Genomic DNA, 15,365 nt, shown 5'->3' with positions numbered 1-15,365 from the left:
TAGTGATTCTGAACACGAAAGTATAGAAAAATGAAACTGAACTAATAGAAAAAGAGAAGGAAATTGAGAAAAATGAAAAGCTTTCTGATAATCATGAATCAGAGAAAGTACTTGAGTTGATGAGATCATCTAGAGAAAGAAAACCAAAAATATTAAATGATTATGTTTACAGCAATTTTATTTATGTAAACTTTTGCAGTGCAAATAGTCCGGAAAGTTTTGAGGAGGCGATTAACAGCGCCAAATCAAATTATTGGGAAAAAGCGATGAATAAGGAAATTGATTGTTTGAACAAATACAAAACATGGGAATTAGTAGATAAACCAGTTGATAAAGAAGCCATTGATGTAAAGTGGGTTTTCACAAAGAAATCAGAAAGTGTTTACAAAGCAAGATTAGTTGTCAGGGGGTTTCAACAAAAAGAAATCGTTGAGGATATTTATTCTCCAGTAACCAATATGCAAACATTAAAGATTTTGTTGTCATACTGTTGTCAAGAAGGTTTGGTTATAGAACAAATGGACGGAGAGACTGCGTTTCTAAATTGTAAAGTTTTATCTGAAGTTTATGTAAAGCAGCCAAGAGGATATGATGATGGTACGGATAGAGTCTGTAAATTGTATAAAGCATTGTATGGTTTGCGAGAAAGCTCACGAGCTTGGTACAATTGTCTTGACGAGTTTTTAAGAAGTTTAGGTTTTAAAAGGAGTAAATATGATTATTGTCTTTATGTATTGCGAGATGGAGATGTCTCGATTTATTTGATTATTTTTGTCGACGATTTGCTCATTTGCTGTGTGAGAAAAGAAAAAATTGTTAAGATTAAGAACTTATTGTCAAAGCGATTTAATATGAAAGATTTAGGTGAGGTAAAAAGATATCTTGGCATCGATATTAATTATGATTATGAAACAAGAGTTATGAGTTTGAGTCAAGAAAAATACATTGATTCGTTAGCTGCAAAAAATAAAATTGAAGATTCGATCTTGTACAAAACTCCAATGGAAGTAAATTTAAAGTTAGAACCAGCGTATGAAGATTGTAATGACGTTAGATATAGAAACTTGATAGGTGCACTCTTGACTATAAGTTCGGGTACTAGACCAGATATTAGCTATAGTGTGAATTACTTGAGCAGATTCCAAAGTTGTTACAGTAGTACTCATTTCAAATATGCTTTGAGAATTTTGAAATATTTATATTTAACTAAAGATTTGAAATTAAACTATTGTAGGAATGAAAGTGCTGAGATATTAGATTGTTTTGTGGATTCAGATTGGGCAGGTGATAGTGTGGATAGAAAGTCAACTTCTGGTTATGTAATTAAATTATTTGGTAATGTTGTATTTTGGAAACTTGTACATGATATTTTAGACATTTTTAATGTTAAATTTGAAAAACCTATTGTCATATGAAGATAATTCAGGAGCATTAAATATAGCGAAGTTTGGTAATTTTACAAAGAATTCAAAATATATAGAAGTGCATTAGCATTTTGTGAATGAGTATTATTTACAGGGACTCATTGATATTGTTAAAGTAGATTCAAATGAAAATGTTGCAGATATATTCACAAAGTCGTTATGTAAAGAAAAATTCATTAAAATTAGGAATATGTTAAACATCGCGATATAAATGTAAGGAGGTGTGTTGGAATTATGTAATACATTTATATCGGATATGAGAAAGTTCCAGAACATCGTTCTAGAAAAAGTTATATCGAGTATGTTCGAGAAGTATCGATTGTGGTGACAGCTATGTTTGTGTATATATGTGTGAGTGATGAGGCGCAATAGTCAGTCTTCGTGCATCTATTGTAAAGTTAACATGTGTATATTTTAATAAAGTATTTTATAAGTAAAAGTGTGAACATGATTCAAAACAGATAGGTGGTTCGTCATGAAGCTGATGACTTAAAAACTATTAGATGTGTGTGAATGAGAGTTTATTACCAAAGAATTTCTTTAAAATCATTTCAGAAAGATCATGGCTGAGCCAACTTGCTGTTCATCCAGTCAAGCGAGCCTGGCAGGTTCTGTGCCGTCTAGGACTGGCATTATGCTGCGATCACTTGCTGGTGTGCGCTACACACACTGGCAACTATGCTTCCCTCCACTCACTCCTTGCTGAACTGTCAAAAGTCACAACTTATTTTACACGCACTACAGTTGTTTACATTTTAACTCAGTGTGTTGTAGTTGTCATGCAAAGAGGTTAAGATTCTATCTGTAAAATGAACAGGCAATTAATGTAACAATTTATCAGTTGTTACACGAGTAATCCTAGAGGCTAAGCTCTTGATCTCACATGACTTTCCTGCATTCCAATTGGCTGATAGCAGAAGTGTATGTGTCTGACACACTGGTTTTAACCAATCTTGTCTTATCTAACACATTTTTGGTTCTTGTATAATAATAATTCTGAGAGTTTCTGGTTGTGATATTCTGAACATGTTCTCCAAAAGGCACATTTTGAATCACGATTTATTGAGATAGCACGTCATGAAGCATGGCATTAAGAGACCGCATATTACCTCAAATGTGGAATCCTTAATTCCACATTTTCGCCAACGAAAAAGCCGAATCGTTAGCAAATTAGGTATTTTCCAGTAGCATATTGTCCTGCTAATGATGTTAAAAATATGTGGACCTTCAAAAATGTGCTAACAAGATTCCACCGTACTGTGGTAAGTTGTGAAATTTTAGTTAGTTGTAATGGTAATTTCTGAGTGTCAGATATATTCATAAACTTCAGTTTTTCTTATGCTATCTGAAATAAAAATTTTGGTACAGGTGTTTTAAAGTACTTACCCTATAGCCATTACATCACTTGAATTCCTTTCTGTGACAAAATTGTTCACCACTGTCTTAAGAACTGGTTCTAAGATCTGAAAAAACACAGAGCACTTGTCATTTAACACATTAGAAAGAATTACTAGGGTTCAGTGAAATACAGTAAAATAAAGTCCAATATCAAAATAATACTACATTCTCTTGCTATACTGTCTATGCAACACACATAGCACTATGATGATGCTAACTCACCTGATTAAATTATGGTACAATTTATGTATCATGCCCGAGAGAATATACTGCCTGCAGTTTTATGAAATATGGTACAATCTCATAATATTACATGTCAGTTTCCACTTATCTGCTTTTTTTCTGCCCGAAATTTTGTAAGAGTGTCAATTCCACAAAGATGACACCTTCTCCTTATTGATCCCTATTGTACCTACAACTGGGATGTTACTAAATAAAGTTTTCACATCAAAGCTTGTAAAAATGTCACTTGCAGATTTACAAAAAATGTTTTGAATCTTTAACAAAAATATTTGTTTAAGCAACTATATGTCTCAGTTTTCCCAATAAGATATGGTAAAAGATAAGTTGGAGAAAAAGAGAGAATTCCATTCACTTAAAGTTTCAGTGGGCAGAATTCCAAGTGTATCTCTGGAAGACCATATATTCCGGGTGAGACAGCTATTGGAGGCATTTAATTCTTGGTAACAGAGCTATCCATTCTGGACATTTAAATTTTTGAAAGTTTCTGTTCTATGATCACTTTTTAATTTGTGGTACACAGAATAAGTCAATAGTTATTCAATCTCCTCACTCTCTTCCATGGTGTTTGTAACAACCGTAGCATTTTCCTTATCCACTTTGGTCACCACAACGCTTTTATTTCCCTTGAAGTCAGCACTGATATGTTCCTTTCTGGAGGTTTGGTTATGTTTCATGGTCAGCATTCTGTGTAGTTGTGAGTGTACTGTGTTGGAGCTGAGTGAATTTGATTGTAGGCAATTGTTGGCGCTTGTATGGTAGGTACTTCTGTAATCCAGGTAGCTGAAGTGTTTGATGTTTCACGATGCATAATATCGAAGATTTATAATGCATACAGGTGAAAACATCACCTGCTAAGTGACAATGTGGATGAAAGGGTGTGGAGTGATAGTGACAGACAGTAATTGAAAAGAACTGTGGGAGATAAAAAGAAGACAACAGTTGCAAAAGTCAGTGCAGAACTGAATTTTGCAAAAGAACCCTGTCAGTACCAAAACAATATGAATGGAGCTCAATAATCTGGGAATTGCAGAGCAAGCTGGGTATCCAAAACCACACACATCAGTTATGCAAATACCCATAACAGGAAAACATGGGCTGAAGCAATAAAACCTGGACTACGGAGCAAAGGAAGAATGTTATTTGGTTGGATGAGTCACGTTTCGCACTGTTTCCAACTTCTCGCTGAGTTTACGCTTCAAGAGTGAAACATGGCAGGGGTTCGGTGATGATTTAAGCAGTCGTGTTGTGGTACTGCACGGACCCCATGGTTACTCTGCAAGGTGGCATTACTGTCAAGGATTGTATGACCATTCTGGCATATCTGATCCATTCAAAGGTATAATGTTTGTTTCCCAATCGTGATACTGTGTTCCAAGATGACAGGACCCCTTGGCCACACAGCTTGCACCATCCAGAACTGGTTTTGAGAGCAAGGGAATGAATTGTCGCATCTCCCCTAGCCACCACAGTCATTGGATCACAATGTTATCAAGCCTCTGTGGTTTACTTTGGAGAGAAAAGTTTGTGATTGCTATCCAGCTCCATCATCACTACCTGAACTCGCCACTATTTTGTCTTGGAAACCATACAGGATCTGTATTTAACCATTCTAAGATGACTGGACGCTGATTTGAATGCCAACAGATTTCCTGTACTGTATTAGATATGGTGAAGTGTTGAGTTTTTGGTGTTTCCATATTTTTGTTGAACACCAATACGTAATTTTTTTAAGTGCATTATTTATTGAATGACCCTCATATTGGTATTTGAGATATCTGCTTGTACACAAAATAATTAATCTTATGATAAAGAAAATTCTACAGTGGAACACACCTCTCTGAACCAACAGCAGATGCACTGTCTGCTTTGGTGAGTGTCCTTAAATCAGAAAAAAAGAGCAGTTGCTTGAAAGTGAAATTCTTGGTACTATTATGGTGATATCTCAGTCAGTTGAGTAGTTGCTTACCCTTATTTAATTGGAGGGAGGGAGGGAGGGAGGAGATTATTGTTTAAGGACCCTGTATTTATATAAATTAGTGAAATTTAACAATGAACTACTGTGAATGAATAAAAAAGGAGGTAAACAAATGAAAAGTTTAAATGCTGTCTGCTGCAACTAACACTATAATAAGGCTGATTCTAAAATCAAACTTAAAGAGTGAATACAAGTTTGCATAGCTAATAGGGAAAAAGGAAAGAAGTAAGAAAGACTGAAACCTCTTACCAGTGGCTACATGAATGACAGTAGTGAATACGTTTTTAATACTTGCAATGTTATATTAAAATGGAATCCACAAGAACAACTCTAGATAAATTAACCTTCACTCAAATTTCTGTTTTCATTTTACGTGTTTTTCTCCTTTTTTTGTCATTTTATGTTGAGTAATAAACAGCATTCAACTAATATAATTGCATAGGCTTCCTCAGCCAGTCAGTCGACATAAAAGTTTTCTGGGTATGGTATTGCGTCATATTGTATAAAACTACAATATGATGCGGTACCATACTTAGAAAACTGTTAAAGGGTGCATACGTGGACAAGGAAAAAAAAATCCCGGATTTCTCAGTTAAAAATACACATTCACCCGGGTGAAAATACACTTTCTCCCAGTTAAAAATACACTTTCTCCCGGATAAAAATACACTTTCTCCCGATAAAAAAATACACTTTCTCCCAGTTAAAAATACACTTTTTCCATGTTAAGTGACAGTATACTCTTCCTCAGCACTGTAAAACTCATCGATCCTTTGAATGTTTATGGTTTTATATAGTGACGTAGAATTTCCCGGCACTTTAGAAAATTAAACTCAGGGGGGAAAACACGTTTTGAAAGACCTGTGATGTGCAGCAACATGCACAATGCATAATTTCGTATTACGAAGGTATAAATTTGAATTCCACCAAACACCGCATGTCACTTTCCGAAGCATTGAAATCGAGATTGCGATGCACTTTTGTAAGCCAGTCATAGCTCATGTCACGTGATCTTGCCAGCTGATGACAGCATAGGACACGTGATGTATGCAGCCAATAGAAAGATCACTCTTACGTAGCGCGAACACACAAATAAGAAAAGTTAATGGTGGAAATTAATAGACATAGCATTCGCATATACTACTGGTCTCGAAGATTAATAATCTGGAAGAGAAGCTAAGCTTCCACATATAATGTTGAACTTTTTTGCGTGTGTTACACTTTAAGATACATCACACAATTGTGCCAGTAAAATTTTTAATAACGACGTAAATGTCTGATCTTCTGGGGTCGAAATTCTTCTAAATGGTAGTCCACAAAGAGTTTATTTTTAAATGAGAGTCAAACGCTTTGTGATTTAAGAAATTCATTGTACATTCTCGCACATACTTCATCTTGCGCAAAAGGAAATCTGCTTTGAATGTAACGCTTTTCAAACCACCATTCGCAATATTTTTCCCGCGACCTGTTAGAAATAGGTTTGTTTCAGCAGTTGCAAGAAAGCGCTAGATAACAGGCATCACCGCGCTTGAGCAGCTATGATGACGCAGGAAGCCCATATTTTCATAAGTGGAAAACATTAAAAGATTTTACTTTATGTCATAAAAGAAACAAGCCATCGGAGGATACTTCAAGAGCGTCGGAATTTCGTGAACCATACTAAAATGCAAAATTCAGCTTAAAATGCACATTCATATGTAAATATTCTTGGAGTACCAGTACTGTATTATCTCATGTTTGGTTCTTTATATTGGCATAATGCCATACGTGCACTTGAAATGCAGCGAACAGTTGAAACTAGCAAATAGAGTGAAATTAAACACTTTGTTTCAAATAAATTGACTGCCTCAGCAGAAAAGATTAATAAAAGCCAAATCTCTTTAGTAAACCGGCAAAAATAACTTCATTGTGCTGTAAGGCGATTAATGCTTGACTGCCAGAAAGGTGGAAATAAAATCTGAAACTAATAACATATTTTAGCCTTCCGTAATTATGTAAACGTATTTTCATTCATTTGATAGCTCCGGGCCACAAAAATCCGTTTTGTTATCATTTAACGTGAGAGTAATAAACGAAGAGGAAACAACGAAATCACTGAACGTAAACACAGGTCACGTGGAGACGACTATTCTCCCCACCACAACTCAGACTGTTCTGTGCATCAGCCCCGGATTTACTATATTTCCGAACCGGCGCCCAGCCACACTTCTGTAACCAAAAGAGAGAGAAGGTACTACACATACGTGACTCAACTGTGCATGCGCAAGAGCCAGCCCGTAACTGCTCAAACGCATCTAATGTAAACAGTTGTCACGTCACGCTCATCGGAGGCAATTTGTTGTTTTAAAGCATTGCATAGTCTTCCTAAAGCCTTTGACACACTTTGCTGTTGGCAGACACTTGTATGAGCACTGTTTTGTTGTTGTATACGGCGCATTTTCTTTGCAACTTAAGTTTTATTTTCGTTTATTTTTCTCTGTTTTGTTGCTGCAGTATTATTCTGCAGTTGCGGGATACATAATATTCTTTGTTAGAGTATTGGTTCTTACCAGTCAAAATCACAAAAATTTAACTGAAAACTAAAACAGTGAAAAATTCCCGGAATTCTAAACAATTCCCGGGTATTTCCCGGTTTTCTCTGATGAAAAAATTCCCGGGTTTTTCCCGGATCTCCCGATTGTCCCGGGTCGTATACACCCTGTTTTATGTCCAGAGTTCAACTAGATGATGATACAAAGGTACCTACTTGATGCTATTAACCACAAAAATCATAGGACAACAACCTCTTAGCAAGTATGGTCTTTCATCTTCATTTGCCATTATAGCCTACAAGTTTTAACTTGTGTATGCCCATTTAACATTAGTTATGAACAAAAATCTCAACACAAATTAAGTACTGTGATTTCTGAGATGTACATTTTACAAGTTATCTTGTTGATCCTTCATCAATTCATACACTTACATCAGGAGGCACTAACTCATGAGAAGCTTGTGCAGCAAACTGTAGCATCTTCGTCACCTCTGTAACAACAATGGAAGGTAAATGTCTATGCAGAAATGAAAGTTAATTTGTATAAAATGCGTTTTAACAGACTAACCCCTTTGGTGAGGTTGCATAAACCTCTGAATATATGGATAAAAATTGAAAAGGAACAGTTGGTGCAGTCCTATTAGTCTTGATATTACATCAAGGGTCATAAGTTTTACCTCGAACCTTTCATTGGTTGTCTCTATTTGCCGGAAAAGTTTCTCTGCAAAATCTGAAAACAGAGAAAAATTTAATCTATTAGCAATATTTTACACTATACAAGCAATAATGTTCTGACAGAATTACAAAACAGATCACTGCACTTTCTCCTGTTCTAATAGACTCTTCTACCATGAGGGAGTATAACGACTATAAATGGTATATTGAAGCATTTAAGAAGAAGGAAGTGTCTTCACAAAATCAATTTGAGTAATGTGAGATACAGACACTGAAATTAAATGAGCCTTCACTAACTGGAAATTAGTAGAGTTAATTTTTTACAGATATTTACCACGACATACAGCCAAATTGTTTCGGTCTGAGAAGAATTATCAAAAAGATTTACAACAAAAGTAGTCGATTAGCAAGGGGGGAGGGGGGGGGGGGGAGGAGAGAGAGAGAGAGAGAGAGAGAGAGAGAGAGAGAGAGAGAGAACTTGTGCAGGGATGGTTATAAAAATGTGGTCAAATTGTTGATCCATAGAGTTGGTAATTATCACTTATTCACCAGGGGAAAAAAAACATATTAGATGCAGCGTGGAAGGCTAAGTCACTCAAAGCTTTGGATCACACATAGGGTGCAAGGAAGTCTATACATATCTCTCACGTCTCTCCCCACTCCAAACCTACATGTTTCATGGGACAGTTATGCAGAATCAAATAAATGAACTAAGTTAAGAAATTGATTGATATCCATAACAACTACTTACAACAATTAATGCAGTGGATGCCTGCAAAGTTAAATTCAAAGCAATACTACAAAATGAATATTTTTTTGAGAAAAAAGGATTATCCTATACAAACCTTGGGGATCATGTACTAGATGCAGAGCTGAGAAATTAAATGCAGGCACACCACCTTTCTTCTTTTTACTCTTCTGCAAGAAATATTTTGAACCAAATAATTCCATAACACAGAAATTCAATACATTCATACAGCTTCCAAATAACTTAAAACATCAATCCACAGTTACCAAACAACAGAAAACCCAAACTTACCACAATCAGCTGCTTTACTTTCTTAAGTTGTTTCTCTCTTTTCCTGCTCTTTTTATTCACACGATTTGCCATGATAACGTCTTTGGCTGATATTTCATTCTGTAAAATTAAAATGTCACAAGTATGAGATACTAAAAACCAAACTAAGATCAAATTATTTCATGTGCTGCCAATTTTAATCAACTGCTTTTCTTCATAAATTCTTATGAAAAATTCATCAATCATAATACATTATCATATCCAAGGCTCATCACAGTAGTACAAGTGGTGCAGATGATGAACAGATTGAAAAAACATATAATGAGATTAAAGAAATTATTCAGTTTCTTATGGAGATGAAAATTTAATTTTGATAAGTGATTGGAATATGACAGTAGGAAAGAGAATAACTGGGCAAGTCACCTGGTAAATTTTGCACAGAGCACAACTTCATTATTGACAACAGTTGGTGTGAGAATCATGAAAGAAGATTATATAAATGGAAGCAGGATGGAGGCACGAAAGTTTCAGATTTCGATACCAGATTTAAAACATCAAACTATTTCCCTGATCAGATGTGGATTATGGTCATAATTTACTGATTATGAACTCCAGATCAAAACTGAAGGTAGCAAATGAAAGAGCCTGGACAAGTTGAAAGAACCAGTGATTGTTGAGAGCTTCAAAGGAAGCATTAGGCAACTATTGACTGAAACGAGCAAGAAATACAATAGAAGACGACAGATGACTGGGTAGCTTTGAAAGATGAAATGGTGAAGGCAACTGACTGTAAAATAGCCAAGAAGTAAGATTCAGTACAAATCATTTTACAACACACAAGATTTTGAATTTAAATGATGAAAGGTGAAATATAAAAATGAATAAAATGAATTAGGCAAAATAGGATACACGTACAAAAAAGGAGATTAGGAGTAACTGAAAAAGGTAAAACAGGAATGGCTTGAGGAGAAATGCAAAGCTGTAGAAGCACGCATGACTAGGGGTAGATAGATGCTGCCTTTAAGAAAATTAAAGAAACTTTTGGAGAAAAGAGAAGTAGCTACATGAATATCAAGAGCTCATGTTGTAAGCTAGTACTAAGCAAACAAAGGAAGACTGAACGTTGGACGAAATATATAGAAGGTGTGAGGGTACAGCTATGTTTAATAAACTATGGACATATGGATCAACCAGCTATACCCTTGGCTATAGGTATAGTTGAATAATCATGAATAATTTGAAATATAGAATGTTCTGATAGATTCAGGTAATATTATTTAAGGTATCATTATGATACTGGGTTTGTTTGGGGGTTATTTTATGTTTGAGGCACTTCCGGAGTGTTGTGAGGCAACGAAAAACTTCCATTTGAAGTGGTGACTTCATCATCAGCAATTCCTCAGAGTCTGCAGCACTGTGAAGCCCCTCCATGGTGAAGTTCCATGGCTTGGGCTTCACAGCAGTTTAAGAAGTTCTCTGTGTGAATGTTATTAGACAAAAAGGAGACAGTCAAGATAGAACTCTTATTCTGTAAGTCAAGCATTTAAATTCTATAAACATTTACGTTGTAAACTGGAAAATAAATCCAAACTTTGTTCTGCTAATGGCACTTTTTGCTTTGTGGCAGAAGTTGCATTACATGAACAACATCTGACAATAGCAAAGGTTCCAACTGACATACACAAAATTCACTTCAAGACTGTTGGAAACCTTGTAAAACTGTTGGAACCCTTGCAAAGGGCTATATAGCAGAAAGAGACTTTAAGACAATATTACAGAAAAGAAAAAGCATGTAAATGAAGATGAAATGGGAGATATGAAACTGGGGGAAGAAACTCGGAGAACACTAAAAGACGTAAGTCAAAGCATCACACCTGGAGTAGAAGAAATTCCCTCAGAAATAATGAGATTGTTTGAAGGGCCAGCCATGATAAAACTAGTCCATGCGTTATCCAATCAATATGAGATAGCCGAAAAACAAGACCTCAAGAAGAGTCTAATAATCCCAATTCCAAACAAGCCAGGTGTTAATATTAGCAAACCAACTGTTTCATAAGTCATGGTTGCAAAATACTACCACAAATTATTTACAGAAGAATACAAAGACAGGTAGAAGCCAAGATCAGGGAACATCAGTTTGGATTCTGGAGAGAGATATAGGAACAAGCACGGCAATTCTAAACATATTGCGAGAAGGAAAGTTGCCACTCACCATATAACGGAGACGCTGAGTCGCAGATACGCACATAAAAGATTTTCACACTTAATGCTTCGGCCAATGACCTTTGCCAACAATAGACACACATACACACACAGACACTCATGCAAACGCAACACACCGCACTCCACCACTGTTGTTCTCAACCACAAAGATTACCTGGCAGAAGGACTCCGTCAGCTGTCAGATACTTCCACCTACAAACCTTGCCATGGTGACCCCATTCCAATAATCCAGCAGGATCTACAGTCACTAATCAAATCCTTAGGCCCATCCCAGAACCTCTCCCCAGAGTCCATCTCTCTACTTACCCCTACCATTCCACGCACTCCTACCTTCTACATGCTTCCTAAAGTCCATAAACCTAACCACCCGGAATGCCCCATTGTGGCCGATTACTGTGCCCCTCCTGAGAGAATCTCTGCTCTCGTAGACCAACACCTTCAACCTATTACCCGGGACCTAACTTCCTATATAAAAGATACTAACAATTTCCTTCACCGACTCTCCACAGTTCCTGTCCCTTTACACACGGTGCCCTGCTCGTCACTATTAATGCCACCTCCCTATACACTATCATTCCTAATGCCAGTGGCTTTACCGCTATTGAACACTACCTTTCCAAATGCCCAATTATGGATTCCGAACCAACAACCTCCTTCCTAGTCGCCATGACCAACTACATCCTCACCCACAATTACTTCTCCTTTGAAGGCATTACCTACAAACAAATCCGGGGTACGGCTATGGGCATCCGCAAGGCACCATCATATGCCAACCTATTCATGGGCCATCTCGAGGAATTCTTCCTAAACACCCAGAATTCTAAACCCCTCACTTGGTTCAGATTCACTGATGACATCTTTGCTATCTGGATAGAAGGTGAGGTCACCCTATCCACATTCCTCCAGAACCTCAACAACTTCTCCCCCATTTGCTTCACCTGGTTCAACTCAACCCAACAAGCCACCTTCCTAGATGTTGACATCCACCTCGAAGATGGCTACATCAGTACCTCAGGATCATATCAAACCTACTAAACACCAGCAATTCCTCCACTTCGACAGCTGCCACCCATTCCATACCAAGAAGTCCCTTCCGTATAGACTAGCCACCTGTGGTCATCGCATCTGCTGTGACGAGCAGTCCCTCTCGAAATATACTGAGGGTCTCACTGAAGCCTTCACTGACCGTAATTATTCTCCCAACCTTGTACAGAAACAAATCTCCCGTACCTTATCTTTCCAGTCTCCCACCTCCTCCCACATCCGGCCACAGAGGAGCATTGCTCTTGTAACTCAGTACCACCCAGGACTGGAGCAACTGACTTACATTCTCCGCCAGGTTTTCGATTAACTCTCGTTGTGCCCTGAAATGAGAAATGTCCTGCCCACTTTCCTTTCCACCCCTCCCACAATGGTATTCCACCATCCACCGAACCTACACAATATACTCATCCATCCTTACACAACCCTTTCTCCCAACCCCTTACCTCGTGGCTCAAATCCCTGTAGTAGACCTAGATGCAAGACCTGTCCCATACATCCTCCCACCACCACCCACTCCAGTCCGGTCACTAACATCACCTATCCGATCAAAGGCAGGGGTACCTGTGAAACCAGTCATTTGGCCTACAAGCTAAGCTGCAACCACTGTGCTGCATTCTATGTAGACAAGACAACCAACAAGCTAGCTGTCTGCATGAATGGCCACCGACAAACTGTGGCCAAGAAACAAATGAACCACCCTGTTGCTGAACACGCTATCAAACATGATATCCTTTATTTCAATGACAGCTTCACAGCCTGTGCCATATGGATCCTTCTCACCAACACCAGCTTTTCTGAATTGCGCAGGTGGGGAACTTTCCCTAAAATACATCTTATGTTCTCGTAACCCTCCTGGCCTCAACCTTCATTAGTCACTATCCTCATCCATCCAGCCTCCTTCCTGCTCCCATTCTAGCACTACACAGCCATCATTCCAACACCACACCCAGTCTTCCCCCACCACCCCTCTCTCTCTATTTCTCTCCTTTTCTGCTACTTCCTCGCACCTCTCCCCTGCCCGCCGCCCAACCTGCAGCGCTTCATTGTCCACCATCCCCACCATACTATCCCTCCCCCTCCACACCCCAGCCTCCTCCTTTCCCCCACCCAGTCACTACTCCCATCATGGACTGGTGCTGCTGCTAGCAGGGTGGTTTCAGTTGCCTGGGACTGCAGTTCTGCATGAGATGTTTTTGCGTGAGTGTGTGCGTGCGTATGTGTGTGTATTGTTTCAAAGGCCAATAGCTGAAAGCTTCAAGTGTGAAAATCTTTTTGTTGTGCCTTCCTGTGACTCAGCATCTCCACTATATGGTGAGTGACAACTTTCCTTCTCACTACATTTATAGAATTTATATAGTTAGACAAAACTTTTGACAATGCTGTCTGAAATACACTCTTTGAAATTTTCAAGGTAACAGAAATACAATATAAGGAGAAAAGAGATATCTATGCCTTGTACAGGAAACAGACTGCTGTCACAACAGTTGAGTGGCAAGAATTGAATGCAGCAGTTGAGAAAGGAGTAAGACTGAGTTTCAGCCAATCTCCAATGCTGTTCAGTCTGTACATTGAGCAAGCACTGATTGAGCGTACATTGAGCAAGCACTAATTGAGCCCAAAGAGAAATTTGGAAAGAGTATTAAAAGTTCAAGGAGAAGAAATAAACACTTTAAGGTTTGCGAACAGCACTGTAATTCCGTCAAACACAGCAAAGAACTCAAGAACTCCGCTGAACGGGATGGAATGTGTCTTGGAAAGAGGTTATATGATGAACATCAGGGAAAGTAAAACAAGAGTAATGGAGTGTAGTAAAATTAAATAATAATTAAACAAACAGTCTTGATCGCAAATTTCTTTTAATTGGAGTGACCAGTTTCAATCCTTAAGGATAATCTTCAGACTCCAGAATGGCAGGTGGACTCCGTGGAGCAGGCTGCGCCCATCCATGACGTTGAACATCCTGCTCCATGGAGTCCACCTTCCGTTCTGGAGTCTGAAGATGATTCTTAATTATTGAAACTGGTCACTTCGATTAAAAGAAATTTGCAATCAAGACTGTTTTTAATTACCACAGTAATATAAGATCGCTGATAATTTTTTCAAAAATTTTAAAATTAAATAAGTTGATGCTGATGGAATTAGATTAGTGAAGGAGACATTAAAGGTAACATTCCGAGTGCAGCAACAGTGACGGGCGACAGTTGACAGAAACAGGTGTTGCCCATGACAGCCACACGTTATTGCTGTACCCAGTGACAGATTCTACAGTGTGTCGTTCGAATTTGAAGACGACGGTTGCCTGTGAAAACATTTCGACAATGAAATTGTGCATTCACTTTTTGGGGAGGAGGAAGATGATGATTTGTTTTTGTACCAATATTTAAAGAGGAGACGCCGCGTTAATTTGATGTTCAAGGAACGACGCAAGGAAGGTTTCTACATGTTAGGAAAACATTTACAAAGTGATGAAGAAAAATTTAGATTTAATTGCAGATTAAATAAAAAACAATTTCATTTTATTTTGAATTTAATTCGTGAAGAATTACAACCAAGAACTACAAGAGATGTGATTACAGTCGAAGAAAAATTATACTTAATGTTAAGGTATTGTATTTGTATTGTCTTGTATCATATTTTCAATTTCTTCTACAATGAAATCATGCTGTTCTCGAACAGGTGATAGCGTCAAATCAGTAAGCTCTTGACGCGAGTATGCATACATGGCAACAGAATTGGTGGAAACAGAAGGCTTTGAAATTATGTAATCAGGAGTGCTTGCAGTCTGACTTCAGGAATTTGAGTGACAAGAACTAGAGTTAAATGAGACTTCGGTAT

The 15,365-nt window shown here is 37.7% G+C and overlaps 1 protein-coding gene across 2 annotated transcripts in view; it reads right to left on the bottom strand.

The window, feature by feature from the left end:
* The window catches only part of LOC126186750 (protein SDA1 homolog), a 200,755-nt gene that overhangs the window by 89,165 nt on the left and 96,225 nt on the right, over window positions 1–15,365 (bottom strand). For both annotated transcript variants that reach the window (XM_049928238.1, XM_049928237.1), the window contains 5 exons: window positions 9,285–9,383; window positions 9,091–9,163; window positions 8,139–8,300; window positions 8,003–8,061; window positions 2,811–2,887 (listed from right to left, as the gene is read on the bottom strand). In XM_049928238.1, the coding sequence (XP_049784195.1) occupies window positions 2,811–2,887; window positions 8,003–8,061; window positions 8,139–8,300; window positions 9,091–9,163; window positions 9,285–9,383 (470 nt within the window). The remainder of the gene's footprint in view (window positions 1–2,810; window positions 2,888–8,002; window positions 8,062–8,138; window positions 8,301–9,090; window positions 9,164–9,284; window positions 9,384–15,365) is intronic.

The sequence above is a fragment of the Schistocerca cancellata genome, chromosome 1, assembly GCF_023864275.1.
Source record: "Schistocerca cancellata isolate TAMUIC-IGC-003103 chromosome 1, iqSchCanc2.1, whole genome shotgun sequence".
In the NCBI taxonomy this organism is placed as follows: domain Eukaryota; kingdom Metazoa; phylum Arthropoda; class Insecta; order Orthoptera; family Acrididae; genus Schistocerca; species Schistocerca cancellata.
The sequence above is the reverse complement of the archived record's forward strand: the minus strand, read 5'-3'. Positions and strand labels throughout refer to the sequence as shown.